The sequence below is a fragment of the Engystomops pustulosus genome, chromosome 1, assembly GCF_040894005.1.
Source record: "Engystomops pustulosus chromosome 1, aEngPut4.maternal, whole genome shotgun sequence".
NCBI lineage: Eukaryota > Metazoa > Chordata > Amphibia > Anura > Leptodactylidae > Engystomops > Engystomops pustulosus.
In genome coordinates, this window is record NC_092411.1 from 2,607,777 (window position 1) to 2,630,338 (window position 22,562).

Sequence of the window (22,562 nt, forward strand, 5' to 3'; positions counted from 1 at the left end):
GCACTAGGAGCTGTGCACTTTAGTAACATCTCCTAGTGCCGAAATTTTAGGTGACAGGTCCTCTTTAATTTCAGGGAAAGAACAAGTGAAGGAAGGTGTCCAAGACGACCATCGCAAGATGGCTTTGATCTGCTATTGCATTCCGTTATATGGAACAGGGGAAATCAGTTCCTCCCAACATTAAAGCACACTCCAACCGTGCCAGGTCAGCAAGTATGCAAGGCCGCAACCTGGTCATCCCCTTCCACCATTACCACTTTGACTTGCCCAGCTCCCAGGACCTGCCCTTTGGTAGTAAGGTGCTACAAGCTGTAGTCCTCCACTATCTTGGCTACTTATTTTGTAAATCTCCAGGTTGGACCATCATGGAAATGGGGAATTAGTACTCACCGGTAGTTCTGTTTCCATTGGTCCACCATGACGGCATGCTTATTACCCTCCCTTGTTTGTTGTACCATGTATGTGCTGCTATATCATACTGAATAAAAATTAAGTTGTATCCTCTCTTCTTCCTGTCCCTACAGAGGTCAAGGGGCATCCTCCAGGTTGGGCCATCACGATGGACTAATGGAAACAGAATTACTGGTGAAACGTCCCCCATACATGTGTGTGAATGTAGCCTTAATCGTAGAAATCGTCCTTAGGGAACGTCTATTTTTTTTACATGTTCTGGATGGTACCTAGAAAAATGTAAAAATGAATGAATTCCATGTGTTTTTTTTTTCTACACGGAGGATTTTATTATTTTGTATTTTCTCTTTTACATCTAGGAAAATGCATTTCTCCATCTCTGAACTTGGATGTAGATTACATGTTCATTGTATTTAAATATGTCAGGGACTGGGAAAAACTTTCTTCTATTCCCGACCCTTCGATGAAATGGTCGTCCACAATACGGTGATACAGGGGGATGTTCCCAGCAAAGAGGTTTTCTGTAGAAAACACATCATTATCCTCAAAATACGCTAGATGTTTGTATAAGTGCAGGCGCCCGCACTGCTGCACCGTCAGTTTGATTGTATTATTCAATAGAATAAAGGACAAGTAGCGAGGCAGGAGAGGGGGCGAGAAGAGCGCTCATAGAGTATCCTACGAAAAATATACTGGAGGAAAGAGTAAGAGTGAGGCTCCCGAAATAGGACGTGTTACTATCAGGCATTTCGGCTTCATAACTGATAGGTGCTGCCTTAGGACAAGTCGACAGATCGCACCCGTCTAGATCAAACACAGGAAGTCAGGAGGTCGTAGGATTCTCGTAATGTTTTATTAACTCGAAAACACAACGCGTTTCGGGGTCATAATTGACAGTGACTGACGCTTGGCCGCTGAAGAAAGTTGTTCAGTCACTCAGCCAACTCCGGCGACTACAGGGCTCCCTGGGGGTTGGATAATGACCTGTGAATTTTGGGGAGACCCCTGGATTTTGTGAGAAGGCAGGTAATTTTTTTGCCATGTTACATGACCGGACGCCTTTCTCTACATTCATTCTCAGCAGGAAGTTTACTTTATCTTTGATCTTATTGATTTGTATTGATCTCTGCTCCAAATTGGATATTAATAAACAAATATATATTATATAATGTGGACACAAAGAATCCATGGGCTCAGATTCTCAGATATATTATTGGACTACAGGGTACCTCTAAGGTACGAAGGTTGGTTGCGATTGTTAGTAATATCCATAACATTAGAAGTAGGATCCCAGATGTTTATTGGCGATTGCAGATTTCACGCGGCCCCATGTATTTCCATGGGCTCATACACACAGCGCTGGTTACTATAAGCGGACCTCATACTCCAATGACACAGAGGCTGAACCATTTTTTAAAAAAACTTTTAAAAAAAGAAAATGCTGACTGTCATGTGTGAATTTTCTGTCTAACCAAGACTTGGGAAAACTCTAGGGAACACATTATCCCACATTCTGAGCACTAGATTGGCTTCCCCCCTGTGTGAGTTCTCTGGTGTTGAACAAGATTTGATTTCTTGGTAAAACATTTCCCACATTCTGAGCATACAAATGGTTGCTCTCCTGTGTGAGTTCTCTGATGAATAGCGAGACTTGTTTTCTGAGTATAACATTTCCCACATTCTGAGCATGAAAATGGTTTCTCTCCTGTGTGAGTTCTCTGATGTCTTACAAGATCCGCTTTTATATAAAAACATTTGCTACACTCCGAGCATGAAAATGGTCGATCTTCTGTGTGAAGTCTCTTATGTCCATTGAGATAATATTTGGTGGTAAAACATTTCCCACATTGATTGCAGGAATACGGCTTCTCCCCTGTGTGAATTCTCTGATGTGAAACAAGATAGGATTTCCTAGTAAAATGTTTTTCGCATTTGGGGCAGGAATATGGCTTTGCCCCTGTGTGAATTTTTTGATGTTCAATAAGACCCGCTTTCTGAGTATAACATTTCCCACATTCTGAACATGAGAATGGCTTCTCCCCTGTGTGAGTTCTCTGATGTCTTACAAGAGCCTCTTTTATATAAAAACATTTGCTACACTCCGAACATGAAAATGGTTTCTCCCCTGAGTGAATTTTAAGATGTGTATCCAAGTGTGATTTCTGGTAAAAACATTTCCCACATTCTGAACATGAATACGGCTTCTCCCCCGTGTGAAGACTCTGATGTCTATTGAGATAATATTTGGTGGTAAAACACTCGCTACACTGTGAGCATGAATAGGGCTTCTCCCCTGTGTGAGTTCTCTGATGTAAAACAAGATGGTATTTCCTATTAAAATGTTTTTCACATTTAGAGCAGGAATATGGCTTTGTCCCTGTGTGAATTGTTTGATGTTCAATGAGACCCGCTTTCTGGATAAAACACTTCCCACATTCCGAACATGAAAAAGGCTTCTCTCCTGTGTGGATTCTCTGATGTCGAAGAAAATTTTGCTTGTGAGTAAACGATTTACCACATTCTTGACATACAATAGGATCAGATGAGGGGTCTTCCCTGTGAGGGGCTGGGGGTATATCCGGGGTCATGGTCTGCGCTTCATATGTATCTTGTGTGGTACCAGGATCATTACAGGCAGAAGACATCAGATGTTCCTCTGAGCTCCTCGTGTTGTTATCTGACAAAAAATAATATAATGTAAAACAAGTAAAAATAAATACAATGTGGAAGACTTGTAGGTAAATTATTAAGCAACTGAAAGGAGAGAAGACATTGCCGTCCATCATTAGAACACGGAGACCCATCTGACCACATCTGCCCCATCCTCTCCCTACACTGTTTATACTGGACGGGGGGCAATACGCTGCGTTCCTGGCATACAGAGGTGATGTGTCTTTAAGAAACTCTTCAACTTTATATCTCAGGTCTCTGTGGGGCAGTTACAGGAAGGAGCCGGAGCAGAAGGTTCTGAGCTCCACTGCTTCCTGTATTGGTGAGGAGATACCTCCATGTTTCACCTCAGATTGTGGCTTTGTACTAGTTCCTGGACTCTTGTGCTGCTTGTCCTGTCCCCAGACTGTGACCCCGGACCTGTGCGGTCCGCCCTCTGTCTATGCTCGGATCCTGTCCCTCCAGCAGGAGGCGCTGGTGTGTTTGGTGCAGTCGGATCAGCGGTCGCTGCCCGGAAAACTGCTCCATAAGGAGGCGCCTGGTGGTCTCCTGGCAGTGACCTCCAGATTCCAAGGAGATAAGCGAGACAGCGACCTCAGAATCCCTCCCAAGTCCCCCGATAGCTGCATGACCTAGAGGGGAGGAGGGGGCAGTAATGTCCTGTATGAAGAGGCTGCGGCCGGGGAATAGTGTGAGGAACATTAAACTAGGAGAAGATCCCAAACCCTGGAGACTCGTCCTTCCATCTCCTGTCATCTGCTCTCCTCCTGGAGGTTTCCTCCTCTGTGAGCGGTGACTCCTCACCTGGGGGGACATGTGCCGGGGCGTCCTCCTCACACTCCTCACCTGGGGGGGACACGTGCCGGGGCATCCTCCTCACACTCCTCACCTGGGGGGACACGTGCCGGGGCGTCCTCCTCACCTGGGGGGCCATGTGCCGGGGCGTCCTCCTCACACTCCTCACCTGGGGGGACACGTGCCGGGGCGTCCTCCTCACACTCCTCACCTGGGGGGACACGTGCCGGGGCGTCCTCCTCACACTCCTCACCTGGGGGGACATGTGCCGGGGCGTCCTCCTCACACTCCTCACCTGGGGGGACATGTGCCGGGGCGTCCTCCTCACCTGGGGGGGACACGTGCCGGGGCGTCCTCCTCACCTGGGGGGACACGTGCCGGGGCATCCTCCTCACCTGGGGGGACACGTGCCGGGGCGTCCTCCTCACCTGGGGGGACATGTGCCGGGGCGTCCTCCTCACACTCCTCACCTGGGGGGACACGTGCCGGGCGTCCTCCTCACCTGGGGGGACATGTGCCGGGGCGTCCTCCTCACACTCCTCACCTGGGGGGACACGTGCCGGGGCGTCCTCCTCACACTCCTCACCTGGGGGGACACGTGCCGGGGCGTCCTCCTCACACTCCTCACCTGGGGGGACACGTGCCGGGGCGTCCTCCTCACACTCCTCACCTGGGGGGACACGTGCCGGGGCGTCCTCCTCACCTGGGGGGACATGTGCCGGGGCGTCCTCCTCACACTCCTCACCTGGGGGGAAATGTGCCGGGGCGTCCTCCTCACACTCCTCACCTGGGGGGACATGTGCCGGGGCGTCCTCCTCACCTGGGGGACATGTGCCGGGGCGTCCTCCCCACACTCCTCACCTGGGGGGACATGTGCCGGGGCGTCCTCCTTATACTCCTCACCTGAGGCGACATGTGCTGGGGCGTCCTCCTCACACTCCTCACCTGGGGGGACATGTGCCGGGGCGTCCTCCTCACACTCCTCACCTGGGGGGACATGTGCCGGGGCGTCCTCCTCACACTCCTCACCTGGGGGGACACGTGCCGGGGCGTCCTCCTCACCTGGGGGGACATGTGCCGGGGCGTCCTCCTCACACTCCTCACCTGGGGGGACATGTGCTGGGGCGTCCTCCTCACACTCCTCACCTGGGGGGGACATGTGCCGGGGCGTTCTCCTCACACTCCTCACCTGGGGGGGACATGTGCCGGGGCGTCCTCCTCACACTCCTCACCTGGGGGGACATGTGCCGGGGCGTCCTCCTCACACTCCTCACCTGGAGGGACATGTGCCGGGGCGTCCTCCTCACACTCCTCACCTGGGGGGACACGTGCCGGGGCGTCCTCCTCACACTCCTCACCTGGGGGGACACGTGCCGGGGCGTCCTCCTCACACTCCTCACCTGGGGGGACATGTGCCGGGGCGTCCTCCTCACACTCCTCACCTGGGGGGACATGTGCCGGGGCGTCCTCCTCACACTCCTCACCTGGGGGGACATGTGCCGGGGTGTCCTCCTCACACTCCTCACCTGGGGGGACATGTGCCGGGGCGTCCTCCTCACACTCCTCACCTGGGGGGACATGTGCCGGGGTGTCCTCCTCACACTCCTCACCTGGGGGGACAGGTGCCGGGGCGTCCTCCTCACACTCCTCACCCGGGGGGACATGTGCCGGGGCGTCCTCCTCACACTCCTCACCTGGGGGGACATGTGCCGGGGCGTCCTCCTCACACTCCTCACCTGGGGGGACATGTGCCGGGGCGTCCTCCTCACACTCCTCACCTGGGGGGACATGTGCCGGGGCGTCCTCCTCACACTCCTCACCTGGGGGGACATGTGCCGGGGCGTCCTCCTCACACTCCTCACCTGGAGGGACACGTGCCGGGGCGTCCTCCTCACACTCCTCACCTGGGGGGACACGTGCCGGGACGTCCTCCTCACACTCCTCACCTGGGGGGACACGTGTCTATAGTCCTGTCTATTACCTGGTGATGTCAGGCTCCGCGGCTCCTGGTAGCGCTCCTTGTGTCCTTCTACATACTCCCACTCCTCCATGGAGAAATAGACGGCCACATCCTGACACCTTATAGGAACCTGACACACACAATGGCTACAGTCATCCCCCGGAGCCTCCATTACTGGATCATGTCCCAGCATTCCCAGCAGTGTCACCTCTCCAGTCAGCAGCTCCGTCATCTTCATGGTCAGTTCTAGGATCTGGTCATGTATCAGGGGGTGAGGCCGGGGGATGGGGCGCAGGGGTCCCCCCCATTCTTCATACACAGGGGCCGGACAGCGCTCACTAGACGTCTTCTTCACTAATGTGTAATCCTGGTTATGGGGAGACAGCGGGATAATATCCCCACATCCATGTCCCATCCCCCACCACCACATGATATGGGGGGCTCTCACCTCTCCTGTCAGCCGGTACAGGATCTCTAGGGTGAGGCGCAGGACGCTCTCCGCCATCTTGTCTCCCCCTCTCTCCATCCTTGATGAGTCGCTCCGGAATATTCTCCGATATAGAAGATTCTGGATTGTAAGAACCTGAGGAGGAAGAAGAGAAATCCAGAGACCGGAGGAGATTACAGGGAAGATGTAGTGTCCCCCCCGCCATGTGCAGTCCCATGTAATGTACCCCCTGCCATGTGCAGTCCCATGTAATGTACACCCCACCATGTGCAGTCCCATGTAATGTACACCCCACCATGTGCAGTCCCATGTAATATCCCCCCCGCCATGTGCAGTCCCATGTAATGTACACCCCCCGCCATGTGCAGTCCCATGTAATGTACACCCCCCGCCATGTGCAGTCCCATGTAATGTCCCCCCGCCATGTGCAGTCCCATGTAATGTCCCCCCCGCCATGTGCAGTCCCATGTAATGTCCCCCCCGCCATGTGCAGCCCCATGTAATGTCCCACCCGCCAGGTGCAGTCCCATGTAATGTACCCCCCCCGCCATGTGCAGTCCCATGTAATGTCCCCCCCGCCATGTGCAGTCCCATGTAATGTCCCCCCCGCCATGTGCAGCCCCATGTAATGTCCCCCCGCCATGTGCAGTCCCATGTAATGTCCCCCCCGCCATGTGCAGCCCCATGTAATGTCCCCCCGCCATGTGCAGCCCCATGTAATGTACACCCCCCGCCATGTGCAGTCCCATGTAATGTCCCCCCCGCCATGTGCAGTCCCATGTAATGTCCCCCCGGCCATGTGCGGTCCCATGTAATGTCCCCCCGGCATGTGCAGCCCCATGTAATGTACACCCCCCGCCATGTGCAGTCCCATGTACTGTCCCCCCCGCCATGTGCAGTCCCATGTAATGTATCCCCCCCCGCCATGTGCAGTCCCATGTAATGTCCCCCCCGCCATGTGCAGTCCCATGTACTGTCCCCCCCGCCATGTGCAGTCCCATGTAATGTCCCCCCGCCATGTGCAGTCCCATGTAATGTCCCCCCCGCCATGTGCAGTCCCATGTAATGTCCCCCCGCCATGTGCAGTCCCATGTAATGTCCCCCCCGCCATGTGCAGTCCCATGTACTGTCCCCCCCGCCATGTGCAGTCCCATGTAATGTCCCCCCGCCATGTGCAGTCCCATGTAATGTCCCCCCCGCCATGTGCAGTCCCATGTACTGTCCCCCCCGCCATGTGCAGTCCCATGTAATGTATCCCCCCCCGCCATGTGCAGTCCCATGTAATGTCCCTCCCGCCATGTGCAGTCCCATGTACTGTCCCCCCCGCCATGTGCAGTCCCATGTAATGTATCCCCCCCGCCATGTGCAGTCCCATGTAATGTCCCCCCCGCCATGTGCAGCCCCATGTAATGTCCCCCCGCCATGTGCAGCCCCATGTAATGTACACCCCCCGCCATGTGCAGTCCCATGTAATGTCCCCCCCGCCATGTGCAGTCCCATGTAATGTCCCCCCGGCCATGTGCGGTCCCATGTAATGTCCCCCCGGCATGTGCAGCCCCATGTAATGTACACCCCCCGCCATGTGCAGTCCCATGTACTGTCCCCCCCGCCATGTGCAGTCCCATGTAATGTATCCCCCCCCGCCATGTGCAGTCCCATGTAATGTCCCCCCCGCCATGTGCAGTCCCATGTAATGTCCCCCCGCCATGTGCAGTCCCATGTAATGTCCCCCCCGCCATGTGCAGTCCCATGTAATGTCCCCCCGCCATGTGCAGTCCCATGTAATGTCCCCCCCGCCATGTGCAGTCCCATGTACTGTCCCCCCCGCCATGTGCAGTCCCATGTAATGTCCCCCCGCCATGTGCAGTCCCATGTAATGTCCCCCCCGCCATGTGCAGTCCCATGTACTGTCCCCCCCGCCATGTGCAGTCCCATGTAATGTATCCCCCCCGCCATGTGCAGTCCCATGTAATGTCCCCCCCGCCATGTGCAGTCCCATGTAATGTATCCCCCCCCGCCATGTGCAGTCCCATGTAATGTCCCCCCCGCCATGTGCAGTCCCATGTACTGTCCCCCCCCCGCCATGTGCAGTCCCATGTACTGTCCCCCCCCCGCCATGTGCAGTCCCATGTACTGTCCCCCCCCGCCATGTGCAGTCCCATGTAATGTCCCCCCGCCATGTGCAGTCCCATGTAATGTCCCCCCCGCCATGTGCAGTCCCATGTAATGTCCCCCCGCCATGTGCAGTCCCTTGTAATGTCCCCCCCGCCATGTGCAGTCCCATGTAATGTCCCCCCCGCCATGTGCAGTCCCCCCCGCCATGTGCAGTCCCATGTAATGTCCCCCCCCGCCATGTGCAGTCCCATGTAATGTCCCCCCCCGCCATGTGCAGTCCCATGTAATGTCCCCCCCGCCATGTGCAGTCCCATGTAATGTCCCCCCTGCCATGTGCAGTCCCAGGTAATGTACCCCCCCCTGCCATGTGCAGTCCCATGTAATGTCCCCCCCGCCATGTGCAGTCCCATGTAATGTCCCCCCCGCCATGTGCAGTCCCATGTAATGTACCCCCCCGCCATGTGCAGTCCCATGTAATGTACCCCCCCGCCATGTGCAGTCCCATGTAATGTACCCCCCCGCCATGTGCAGTCCCATGTAATGTCCCCCCCGCCATGTGCAGTCCCATGTAATGTCCCCCCCGCCATGTGCAGTCCCAGGTAATGTCCCCCCCCGCCATGTGCAGTCCCATGTAATGTCCCCCCCGCCATGTGCAGTCCCATGTAATGTCCCCCCCGACATGTGCAGTCCCATGTAATGTACACCCCCTGCCATGTGCAGTCCCATGTAATGTACACCCCCTGCCACGTGCAGTCCCATGTAATGTACACCCCCTGCCATGTGCAGTCCCATGTAATGTCCTCCCGCCATGTGCAGTCCCATGTAATGTCCCCCCCACCATGTGCAGTCCCATGTAATGTCCCCCCCACCATGTGCAGTCCCATGTAATGTACACCCCCACCATGTGCAGTCCCATGTAATGTACACCCCCCGCCATGTGCAGTCCCATATAATGTACACCCCCCGCCATGTGCAGTCCCATGTAATGTCCCCCCCGCCATGTGCAGTCCCATGTAATGTCCCCCCGCCATGTGTAATCCCATGTAATGTACCCCCCGCCATGTGCAGTCCCATGTAATGTCCCCCCCCGCCATGTGCAGTCCCATATAATGTACACCCCCCGCCATGTGCAGTCCCATGTAATGTCCCCCCCGCCATGTGCAGTCCCATGTAATGTCCCCCCGCCATGTGTAATCCCATGTAATGTACCCCCCGCCATGTGCAGTCCCATGTAATGTCCCCCCCGCCATGTGCAGTCCCATGTAATGTACCCCCCGCCATGTGCAGTCCCATGTAATGTCCCCCCCGCCATGTGCAGTCCCATGTAATGTACACCCCTCTCCTCCTCCAGCCTGCAGTCCCATGTAATGTACACCCCTCTCCTACTCCAGCCTGCAGTGCCATGTAATGTACACCCCTCTCCTCCTGCAGCCTGCAGTCCCATGTAATGTACATCCCTCTCCACCTCCAGCCTGCAGTCCCATGTAATGTACACCCCTCTCCACCTCCAGCCTGCAGTCCCATGTAATGTACACCCCTCTCCACCTCCAGCCTGCAGTCCCATGTAATGTACACCCCTCTCCACCTCCAGCCTGCAGTCCCATGTAATGTACACCCCTCTCCACCTCCTGCCTGCAGTCCCATGTAATGTACACCCCTCTCCTCCTCCAGCCTGCAGTCCCATGTAATGTACACCCCTCTCCTCCTCCAGCCTGCAGTCCCATGTAATGTACACCCCTCTCCTCCTCCAGCCTGCAGTCCCATGTAATGTACACCCCTCTCCTCCTCCAGCCTGCAGTCCCATGTAATGTACATCCCTCTCCTCCCTCCATCCTGCAGTCCCATGTAATGTGCACCACTCTCCTCCTCCAGCCTGCAGTCCCAGGTAATGTACACCCCTCTCCTCCTCCAGCCTGCAGTCCCATGTAATGTACACCCCTCTCCCCCTCCAGCCTGCAGTCCCATGTAATGTACACCCCTCTCCCCCTCCAGCCTGCAGCCCCATGTAATGTACACCCCTCTCCTCCTCCAGCCTGCAGTCTCATGTAATGTACGCCCCTCTCCTCCTCCAGCCTGCAGTCCCATGTAATGTACACCCCTCTCCCCCTCCAGCCTGCAGCCCCATGTAATGTACACCCCTCTCCTCCTCCAGCCAGCAGTCTCATGTAATGTACACCCCTCTCCCCCTCCAGCCTGCAGCCCCATGTAATGTACACCCCTCTCCTCCTCCAGCCTGCAGTCTCATGTAATGTACACCCCTCTCCTCCTCCAGCCTGCAGTCCCATGTAATGTACACCCCTCTCCTCCTCCAGCCTGCAGTCCCATGTAATGTACACCCCTCTCCTCCTCCAGCCTGCAGTCTCATGTAATGTACATCCCTCTCCTCCCTCCAGCCTGCAGTCCCATGTAATGTAAACCCTCTCCTCCTCCAGCCTGCAGTCCCATGTAATGTAAACCCTCTCCTCCTCCAGCCTGCAGTCCCATGTAATGTACACCCCTCTCCTCCTCCATCCTGCAGTCCCATGTAATGTACACCCCTCTCCCCCTCCTGCAGTCCCATGTAATGTACACCCCTCTCCTCCTCCAGCCTGCAGTCCCATGTAATGTACACCCCTCTCCTCCTCCAGCCTGCAGTCTCATGTAATGTACACCCCTCTACTCCTCCAGCCTGCAGTCTCATGTAATGTACACCCCTCTACTCCTCCAGCCTGCAGCCCCATGTAATGTTCACCTCGCTCCTCCTCTAGCCTGCAGTCCCATGTAATGTACACCCCTCTCCTCCTCCAGCCTGCAGTCCCATGTAATGTACACCCTTCTCCTCCTCCAGCCTTCAGTCCCATGTAATGTACACCCATCTCCTCCTCCAGCCTGCAGCCCCATGTAATGTTCACCTCGCTCCTCCTCTAGCCTGCAGTCCCATGTAATGTACACCCCTCTCCTCCTCCAGCCTGCAGTCCCATGTAATGTACACCCTTCTCCTCCTCCAGCCTGCAGTCCCATGTAATGTACAGCCCGCTCATACCTCCAGCCTGCAGTCCCATGTAATGTACACCCCTCTCCTCCTCCAGCCTGCAGTCCCATGTAATGTACACCCCTCTCCTCCTCCAGCCTGCAGTCCCATGTAATGTACACCCCTCTCCTCCTCCAGCCTGCAGTCCCATGTAATGTACACCCCTCTCCTCCTCCAGACTGCAGTCCCATGTAATGTACACCCCTCTCCTCCTCCAGACTGCAGTCCCATGTAATGTACACCCCTCTCCTCCTCCAGCCTGCAGTCCCATGTAATGTACACCCCTCTCCTCCTCCAGCCTGCAGTCCCATGTAATGTACTCCCCTCTCCTCCTCCAGCCTGCAGTCCTATGTAATGTATATCCCTCCCCCCTGCAGTCCCATGTAATGTACACCCCTCTCCTCCTCCAGCCTGCAGTCCCATGTAATGTACACCCCTCTCCACCTCCAGCCTGCAGTCCCATGTAATGTACACCCCTCTCCCCCTCCATCCTGCAGTCCCATGTAATGTACACCCCTCTCCTCCTCCAGCCTGCAGTCCCATGTAATGTACACCCTCTCCTCCTCCAGCCTGCAGTCCCATGTAATGTACTCCCCTCTCCTCCACCAGCCTGCAGTCCCATGTAATGTGCACACCTCTCCTCCACCAGCCTGCAGTCCCATGTAATGTACACCCCTCTCCTCCTCCAGCCTGCAGCCCCATGTAATGTACACCCCTCTCCTCCTCCAGCCTGCAGTCCCATGTAATGTACACCCCTCTCCTCCCTCCAGCCTGCAGTTCCATGTAATGTACACCCCTCTCCTCCTCCAGCCTGCAGTCCCATGTAATGTACACCCCTCTCCTCCTCCAGCCTGCAGTCCCATGTAATGTACACCCCTCTCCTCCTCCAGCCTGCAGTCCCATGTAATGTCCCCCCCCCTGCCATGTGCAGTCCCATGTAATGTACACCCCTCTCCCCCTCCAGCCTGCAGTCCCATGTAATGTACACCCCTCTCCTCCTCCAGCCTGCAGTCCCATGTAATGTACACCCCTCTCCTCCTTCAGACTGCAGTCCCATGTGATGTACACCCCTCTCCTCCTCCACCTGCAGTCCCATGTAATGTACACCCCTCTCCCCCTCCAGCCTGCAGTCCCATGTAATGTACACCCCTCTCCTCCTCCAGCCTGCAGTCCCATGTAATGTACACACCTCTCCTCCTCCAGCCTGCAGTCCCATGTAATGTACACACCTCTCTTCCTCCAGCCTGCAGTCCCATGTAATGTACACCCCTCTCCCCCTCCAGCCTGCAGTCCCATGTAATGTACACACCTCTCCTCCTCCAGCCTGCAGTCCCATGTAATGTACACCCATCTCCTCCTCCACCCTGCAGTCCCATGTAATGTACACCCCTCTCCTCCTCCAGCCTGCAGTCCCATGTAATGTACACCCCTCTCCTCCTCCAGCCTGCAGTCCCATGTAATGTACACCCCTCTCCTCCCTCCAGCCTGCAGTCCCATGTAATGTACACCCCTCTCCTCCTCCAGCCTGCAGTCCCATGTAATGTACACTCCTCTCCTCCTCCAGCCTGCAGTCCCATGTAATGTACACCCATCTCCTCCTCCACCCTGCAGTCCCATGTAATGTACACCCCTCTCCTCCTCCAGCCTGCAGTCCCATGTAATGTACACCCCTCTCCTCCTCCAGCCTGCAGTCCCATGTAATGTACACCCCTCTCCTCCCTCCAGCCTGCAGTCCCATGTAATGTACACCCCTCTCCTCCTCCAGCCTGCAGTCCCATGTAATGTACACTCCTCTCCTCCTCCAGCCTGCAGTCCCATGTAATGTACACCCATCTCCTCCCTCCAGCCTGCAGTCCCATGTAATGTACACTCCTCTCCTCCTCCAGCCTGCAGTCCCATGTAATGTACACCCCTCTCCTCCTCCTGCCTGCAGTCCCATGTAATGTACACCCCTCTCCTCCTCCAGCCTGCAGTCCCATGTAATGTGCACCCCTCTCCTGCTCCAGCCTGCAGTCCCATGTAATGTACACCCCTCGCCTCCTCCAGCCTGCAGTCCCATGTAATGTACACCCCTCTCCCCCTCCAGCCTGCAGTCCCATGTAATGTACACCCCTCTCCTCCTCCAGCCTGCAGTCTCATGTAATGTACATCCCTCTCCCCCTCCAGCCTGCAGTCCCATGTAATGTACACCCCTCTCCTCCTCCAGCCTGCAGTCCCATGTAATGTACACCCCTCTCCTCCTCCAGCCTGCAGTCCCATGTAATGTACACCCCTATCCTCTCTCGGACGCTGTACACACCTGTGGATAATCTCTGTTGCGGCTTCCTGTATATGGTGTGACGTCACTGGAAGGGGCGTGTTTTCGGGAGGGACAAGGGGCGTTTCTTTTACATGCAGGGGGTCGGTATGTTGTGACGGCACGCGGAGGAGGCGGGTGTGACGTCACCGGAAAGGGCGTGTTTTCGGGAGGGACAAGGGGCGTGTCTTTTACATGCAGGGGGTGGGGATGATGTGACGACACGTGGAGGAGGCGGGGCAGGAGTGATGTCTGATACATGTGTGTATGGAGGAAGGAGCAGCCAGAGAACTGCTACAGGAGATGGAGCTTACATGGGACTGCTACAGGAGATGTAGCTTACATGGGACTGCTACAGGAGATGGAGCTTACATGGGACTGCTACAGGAGATGGAGCTTACATGGGACTGCTACAGGAGATGGAGCTTACATGGGACTGCTACAGGAGATGGAGCTTACATGGGACTGCTACAGGAGATGGAGCTTACATGGGACTGCTACAGGAGATGCAGCTTAAATGGGACTGCTACGGCAGATGGAGGTTACATGGGACTGCTACAGGAGATGGAGTTTTCATGAGACTGCTACAGGAGATGGAGTTTTCATGAGACTGCTACAGGAGATGCAGCTTACATGGGACTGATACATTAAATGGAGCTTACATGGGACTGATAAATTAAATGGAGCTTACATGGGACTGCTACAGGAGATGCAGCTTACATGGGACTGCTACATTAAATGGAGCTTACATGGGACTGCTACAGGAGATGGAGCTTACATGGGACTTCTACAGGAGCTGGAGGTTACATGGGACTGCGTGGTTGCTGGAGCTGATATGGGACTGGGTGTCTGCTGGAGGTTACATGGGACTGGGTGTCTGCTGGAGCTGACATGGGACTGGGTGTCTGCTGGAGGTTACATGGGACTGCGTGTCTGCTGGAGGTTACATGGGACTGCATATGTGCCGGAGGTCACATGGGACTGCGTGTCTGCCGGAGGTTACATGGGACTGTTTGTCTGCTGGAGGTTACATGGGACTGTGTGTCTGCGGGAGGTTACATGGGACTGCTACAGGAGATGGAGCTTACATGGGACTGCGTGTCTGCCGGAGGTTACATGGGACTGCGTGTCTGCTGGAGGTTACATCGGACTGTGTGTCTGCCGGCGGTTACATGGGACTGTGTGTCTGCCGGCGGTTACATGGGACTGCGTGTCAGCCGGCGGTTACATGGGACTGCGTGTCTGCCGGCGGTTACATGGGACTGCGTGTCTGCCGGCGGTTACATGGGACTGCGTGTCTGCCGGAGGTTATATGGGACTGCGTGTCTGCCGGAGGTTATATGGGACTGTGTGTCTGCGGGAGGTTACATGGGACTGCGTGTCTGCTGGAGGTTACATGGGACTGCGTGTCTGCTGGAGGTTACATGGGACTGTGTGTCTGCGGGAGGTTACATGGGACTGTGTCTGCGGGAGGTTATATGGGGCTGCGTGTCTCTTGGGTTGGAGGTTACATGGGGCTGTGTGTCTGCGGGAGGTTACATGGGACTGTGTCTGCGGGAGGTTATATGGGGCTGCGTGTCTCTTGGGTTGGAGGTTACATGGGACTGCGTGTCTCTTGGGTTGGAGGTTACATGGGACTGCGCGTCTCTTGGGTTGGAGGTGACAGGATGTGACACCCCCAGTAGACACAGAGGTCGCAGTAATGAATGTACAGGGATGACAGACGCTGCGCGGTCTCCTGTGTGATCCTGTGGATGAGACTCCTCTCTCTCTCGTTGTCTTCTATCTCGGCCTCGAGCTGCAGCAGTGAGGACCCTCCGTGCACAGCAGGGGATGAAGGTGCCGGGGCTGTGGATGTTTGTGGTGTGTGAGGGATGAGCGAGCGCTCGGCAGCCGTCGTGTGTGTCTTCTGCAGGGTTTCCCGAGTTATCACCTGAAAGTCAGGACAAGATGAGAACCACGAGGTCCCTGATAAAGTATAAACCAGAACATCCCCTCCGGATACTGAGACAAGGAAGTATCGCCCCGTCCTGTCACCCAGATACTGAGGAGCTCGGCCACGTATAGAAGAGCGACACGAGACTGATATATAAAGCTGTGTATGTATGTGTGTATATATATATATATATGTGTGTGTATGTATGTATATGTGTATGTATATATATGTGTGTGTATGTATGTATATGTGTATGTATATATGTGTGTGTGTATGTATGTATATGACGTGTATGTATATATATATATATATATATATATATATATATGTGTGTGTGTGTATATATATGTATGTATATGACGTGTATGTATGTATATGACGTGTATGTATATGCATGTCTGTGTATGTATGTATATGCATGTCTTTGTATGTATGTTTGTGCATGCACCGTCACATTCACAATCACCAAATTCGCTCTCTGTGACTCAGGGAATGTCATAGATTCGGTTTTGAGCCAAAATTTTCACCCTGCACTTTCCAAAGCCCACTTATTACCCCCCATATACAGGAGCTATTGTCTGCTGCTGCTGCTGGGGCAGTTGGAAGCTGAGCCGTGATTGGCTGCTGCCACAGGTCAGTAATATGAGCTCTGAGCTGTGATTGGTTACTACAGGCAATGAGTATAAGACGCTTATGTGTGAGGTAATATGGAGAGAGACAGAGATAGGGGGAGACTTATCAGAAATATCTGAGGCAAAACTGTTCTAGTTGCCCATGGAAACCAATCAGAGCTCAGCTGTCATTTTATAAACAGATGGGGGAAAATGAAAGCTGAGCTCTGATTGCTTTCCATGGGCAACTAGAACAGTTCTGCTCTCAGACACTTCTGATAAATCTCCCCACAGACAACGTGACAGTCAGAGACAGCTGCCAGTTTTATTTGATTTTCCTGCCATCTTGCTTCTCCAGTTGTTGAAGAACATAAAATGTGTATGATACAGTCTAGGACACCTCAGTGGTGGGATACAGTCTAGGACACCTCAGTGGTGGGATACAGTCTAGGACTCCTCAGTGGTGGGATACAGTCTAGGACACCTCAGTGGTGGGATACAGTCTAAGACACCTCAGTGGTGGGATACAGTCTAGGACACCTCAGTGGTGGGATACAGTCTAGGACAGCTCAGTGGTGGGATACAGTCTAGGACACCTCAGTGGTGGGATACAGTCTAGGACACCTCAGTGGTGGGATACAGTCTAGGACTCCTCAGTGGTGGGATACAGTCTAGGACACCTCAGTGGTGGGATACAGTCTAGGACACCTCAGTGGTGGGATACAGTCTAGGACACCTCAGTGGTGGGATACAGTCTAGGACACCTCAGTGGTGGATACAGTCTAGGACACCTCAGTGGCGGGATACAGTCTAGGACACCTCAGTGGTGGGATACAGTCTGGGACACCTCAGTGGTGAGATACAGTCTGGGACACCTCAGTGGTGGGATACAGTCTGGGACACCTCAGTGGTGGGATACAGTCTAGGACACCTCAGTGGTGGGATACAGTCTAGGACACCTCAGTGGTGGGATACAGTCTAGGACACCTCAGTGGTGGGATACAGTCTAGGACACCTCAGTGGTGGATACAGTCTAGGACACCTCAGTGGCGGGATACAGTCTAGGACACCTCAGTGGTGGGATACAGTCTAGGACACCTCAGCGGTGGGATACAGTCTAGGACACCTCAGTGGTGGGATACAGTCTGGGACACCTCAGTGGTGGGATACAGTCTAGGACACCTCAGTGGTGGGATACAGTCTAGGACACCTCAGTGGTGGGATACAGTCTAGGACACCTCAGTGGTGGGATACAGTCTAGGACACCTCAGTGGTGGGATACAGTCTAGGACACCTCAGTGGTGGGATACAGTCTAGGACACCTCAGTGGTGGATACAGTCTAGGACACCTCAGTGGCGGGATACAGTCTAGGACACCTCAGTGGTGGGATACAGTCTGGGACACCTCAGTGGTGAGATACAGTCTGGGACACCTCAGTGGTGGGATACAGTCTGGGACACCTCAGTGGTGGGATACAGTCTAGGACACCTCAGTGGTGGGATACAGTCTAGGACACCTCAGTGGTGGGATACAGTCTAGGACGCCTCAGTGGTGGATACAGTCTAGGACGCCTCAGTGGTGGGATACAGTCTAGGAGGCCTCAGTGGTGGGATACAGTCTAGGAGGCCTCAGTGGTGGGATACAGTCTAGGAGGCCTCAGTGGTGGGATACAGTCTAGGAGGCCTCAGTGGTGGGATACAGTCTAGGAGGCCTCAGTGGTGGGATACAGTCTAGGAGGCCTCAGTGGTGGGATACAGTCTAGGAGGCCTCAGTGGTGGGATACAGTCTAGGAGGCCTCAGTGGTGGGATACAGTCTAGGGCACCTCAGTGCTGGGATACAGTCTAGGACACCTCAGTGGTGGGATACAGTCTAGGAAACCTCAGTGGTGGGATACAGTCTAGGAAACCTCAGTGCTGGGATACAGTCTAGGACACCTCAGTGGTGGGATACAGTCTAGGACACCTCAGTGGTGGGATACAGTCTAGGAAACCTCAGTGGTGGGATACAGTCTAAGACACCTCAGTGGTGGGATACAGTCTAGGACACCTCAGTGGTGGGATACAGTCTAGGACAGCTCAGTGGTGGGATACAGTCTAGGACACCTCAGTGGTGGGATACAGTCTAGGACACCTCAGTGGTGGGATACAGTCTAGGACACCTCAGTGGTTGGATACAGTCTAGGACACCTCAGTGGTGGATACAGTCTTGGACACCTCAGTGCTGGGATACAGTCTAGGACTCCTCAGTGGTGGGATACAGTCTAGGACACCTCAGTGGTGGGATACAGTCTAGGACTCCTCAGTGGTGGGATACAGTCTAGGACACCTCAGTGGTGGGATACAGTCTAGGTCACCTCAGCGGCGGGATACAGTCTAGGGCATCTCAGTGGTGGGATACAGTCTAGGGCACCTCAGTGGTGGGATACAGTCTAGGACACCTCAGTGGTGGGATACAGTCTAGGACACCTCAGTGGTGGGATACAGTCTAGGACACCTCAGTGGTGGGATACAGTCTAGGACACCTCAGTGGTGGGATACAGTCTAGGACGCCTCAGTGGTGGGATACAGTCTAGGACTCCTCAGCGGTGGATACAGTCTAGGACACCTCAGTGGTGGGATACAGTCTAGGACGCCTCAGTGGTGGGATACAGTCTAGGACTCCTCAGCGGTGGATACAATCTAGGACACCTCAGTGGTGGGATACAGTCTAGGACCCCTCAGCGGTGGATACAGTCTAGGACACCTCAGTGGTGGGATACAGTCTAGGACTCCTCAGTGGTGGGATACAGTCTAGGACTCCTCAGTGGTGGGATACAGTCTAGGACACCTCAGTGGTGGGATACAGTCTAGGACACCTCAGTGGCGGGATACAGTCATATTACCATCTAAAGAATAAAGAAAGACCCAAACGCACAGAGAGGACATTTAATAAGAGAATTTAACACGTTTTGAGTCTCTGTTCTTTCTAGTTCTATGAGATCCTCTCTGCATTTCATTTAATCTTAATCACTCTCTGGCTACAAGCACAGGAAACTGATTTTGTGGTAGATTCTAGGGAGAGCTTGTGGCCCCATGTATTTCTATGGGCTCGTACACACAGCGCTGGTTTATATGACACCCGTCATCAGCGCACCTCTCAGTCCAATGACAAACAGGCAGAACCATTTTTCTCAAAAACTATAAAAAAAAAGGAAATGGTGACTCGTGTGTGAGTTCTCTAATGTATATCAAGGCTTTATGTAAAGGTAAAATATTTCCTGCATTGAGAATGGCTTCATACCTGTGTGAGTTCTCTGATGTGAATCCAATTGTGATTTCTAGTTAAACCATTTCCTAAACATCCTAAACATGGAAATGGCCGCTCCCCTGTGTAACATGTGGAACCCCAAAGCAGAATCCTGGAGGCTTTTGGCACATAAAGAACTAGAGCACAATAAACACCTTGTCTCTTTATTCCATTGGTCCACTTTATTGATGGAACATGTTTCTGCTTGGGACAAAAGTCTTCGTCAAGTACCAAATGTACTCACAGATATAAATACTCGAGGCGCTCACAAGGAAACCGTGCAGACACGTGGAGCTATGGGCTCCCTGATTCCGGTGACCACTAGTGTCATAGTAAAAACAATGTAATCATAAATTAAATAACACAATGTCAATCAGCTGCCTCTAAAGCCAGTAGGATCGTGTCATGTATCAGTGGTCTGGACTCTCGGGATAGGGATGTAATATTACCACTATACAAGGCACTGGTTCCGCCTCACCGGGAATATGCCGTCCAGTTCTGGGCTCCGGTCCATAAAAAGGATGCCCTGGAGCTGGAGAGGGTTCAACGTAGAGCCACAAAAATGATAAGGGGTGCGGAGGGTCTCAGTTATGAGGAAAGATTAAAACAACTAGATTTATTTAATCTGGAAAAGAGCCGACTGGGACATGATTAATTTATATAAATATATGAATGTTCCATACAAAAAATATGGTGGTAAGTTGTTTCAGATTAAATCAAATCAAAAGACAAGGGGGTGGAGTCTGCGTCTGGAGAAAACAAGGTTTAAAGGGGGTTTCCCACTAATCTGATCTGTGGGGGTCTCAGTGATGAAATAAATCCATTGTGAAATTCCTCTCTGCAGCGTCTCTACCCCCAGAGACCGGGTCCTGGTCGGGGCAATCAGGTTTAGGAATATTACATTCATATAATCATGTGTGCCCTAAACTTCTAGTGGTTTCTGTAAGTATCACGGAAGGAGAGACGTACCTAATCGTTGAGCCTTCTGCATGAATATGGGGGCAGACGTTGCGAAGTTATCTAGGAACCGTACTAGTACGGAAGCTGAGATGGATCAAAAGACCATTCTCCACAGATTACTGGTAGCTCCGTTATGTCGGAATCATCTGTCTGTGCTGCATCAGGAGCCACATCCGATTGGCAAGTAAAGTAATTACAATCAAAACAAAACAGAAACTCTCATATATATAGAAACTAATTTATAAATCTATAAGAAATGTCAGGAATCTTGTTTAGCTCCAGAATTAACCAAAAAGACCCGAACAGAAGAAAAGTTGAACCTATCATTTAGATGGACTCTTTAGGCCACTAGGAGTTAGGGTATTAAGCCTAAATATCCAGTAGGAGGGGTATAAATTGGAATTTGTTCAATAAGGGTTACCCAAATGGATTTAAAGTCACCCCATGTTCCATATGGAGATGTTTTGAGGGACTCCCCACACGGTTTGAGTGAAGGAGCAGGAGGGAGGAGCTGTACAGGAGCAGGAAGGTGGGGGCTGAGAGCTGAGGAGGGAGTGAGCAGCACAGACAAGACAAGTGTTTTAACCCCTTCAGGACGCAGCCAGTTTGCACGATAAGGCTCAGCTGTTTTTTTTTTTTTTTTTTTAAATCTGACCAGTGTCTTTTTGTGTTGTAATAACTATTTAACACTGTAACTTATGGAACTGATTTTGAGAATGTTTTCTAGTGACACATTGTAGTTTATAGAAGTAGTGTAATTTTGCTGTTTGGGTGGGCTTTTGGGGAGTAAAAATTCAACATTTTAGGAAAAATGTGAAGAACAATTACAATGTTCTAACTTTCAAATGTTCAAAATGTAAATTTTTTTTGACAAAAAGTCATAATACACATTTTTTTTTTGTAGAAAATGTTTGCCCTTTGTCTTCTTACTATTTCCATAATTTCACAGATCATGTAGATAAGTCATGACACAATCTGTCATGACTGAGACCTGTCCTGTGAAGATAATTGATCCTGTGATGTCAGTGGGTGGGTGTGGCCTTGCTGTCCCCACCCGCCCCATACACTCGTCAGCCTGTCGCGAGACAGTGTGACGTCACCGAAGTGGGAAGCGTTTTCGTCTGATATATCGGACGCTAAGTGCTTATCACTGCACTCAGCATCCATAATATCGGACGCAGAGCGCGAAGGAGTTAAATGCATCCAAACCAAAGCAAACCTGAGACTCAGCAAAGGATTCTGACAGGGAGCGGGGGGAAGGTAAAAAACACAAACAAACAGAAAATGGACAGAGACATCTATGCAATGCAGGTGTCATGGGCTTTGTCAACCACTATTTAGTGAAAATGAGGTCCCTGGTGACAGGTTGCCTTTAAACCTATGGCCGTCCATGCAGACTCTTGTTTGCTCGTGTACATGTTTGCATCTTGCGATGTGCATATTCTTGGCCACGCGAGCGATCTACCACATAGATAACATAATCTCACCCACAGGACATATTCTGCTTTATTTTAGAGCATTCTGTAATTTTTGAAGAAAATGAAGCTGATTTACTGTTTATGATGTCACAAGAGGCTTTTTTATGACTACATTTGTGCACTGCCATTACTTGTAACATTTGTTTCGTACTCATCTTGGATCGCAGTTTACATTTTTAAGAGCCGTTAATTTGTGGAACATAATTCATGCTCGTTTAGGGATTATATTTTTGAGATCTGGGTCCTTGTTCAAGATTTCCCAGTGTTTGTCCAGAATTTTTTACCTCTCCCTATTCCCCATTACTACTATATGTAGTCAGGAAATTAAGATGGAACGATTTCCCCTTTTACTCATTTTGGTGCTTGGTTTTAAACAATCCGTCTGGGAACGATTTAGATTTTCCTTATTAATTCTGGATTAATTTATGCATTAGGGTAATCTGTCTCTTTGAATCTTCTTTTCAAAACAAAGGATTGTTCTCCCACGAGTGAATTTGCAGATGTTTATTCAATCGTGATTTCTGCTTAAAACATTTCCCACATACTGAATATGAAAACGGCTTCTCTCCTGTGTGAATTCTCTGA

At 52.6% G+C, this 22,562-nt stretch overlaps 1 protein-coding gene and 1 pseudogene across 1 annotated transcript in view; both read right to left on the reverse strand.

The window, feature by feature from the left end:
- Positions 1–702: 702 nt before the first annotated feature.
- LOC140085330 (uncharacterized) overlaps positions 703–22,562 on the reverse strand; it is a 309,037-nt gene continuing 287,177 nt past the window's right edge. The window contains exon 3 of the mRNA XM_072126522.1: positions 703–3,088. Within this exon, the coding sequence (XP_071982623.1) occupies positions 1,932–3,088 (1,157 nt within the window). The 3' untranslated portion in view covers positions 703–1,931. The remainder of the gene's footprint in view (positions 3,089–22,562) is intronic.
- The window catches only part of LOC140114844 (uncharacterized), a 13,777-nt pseudogene continuing 13,475 nt past the window's right edge, over positions 22,261–22,562 (reverse strand).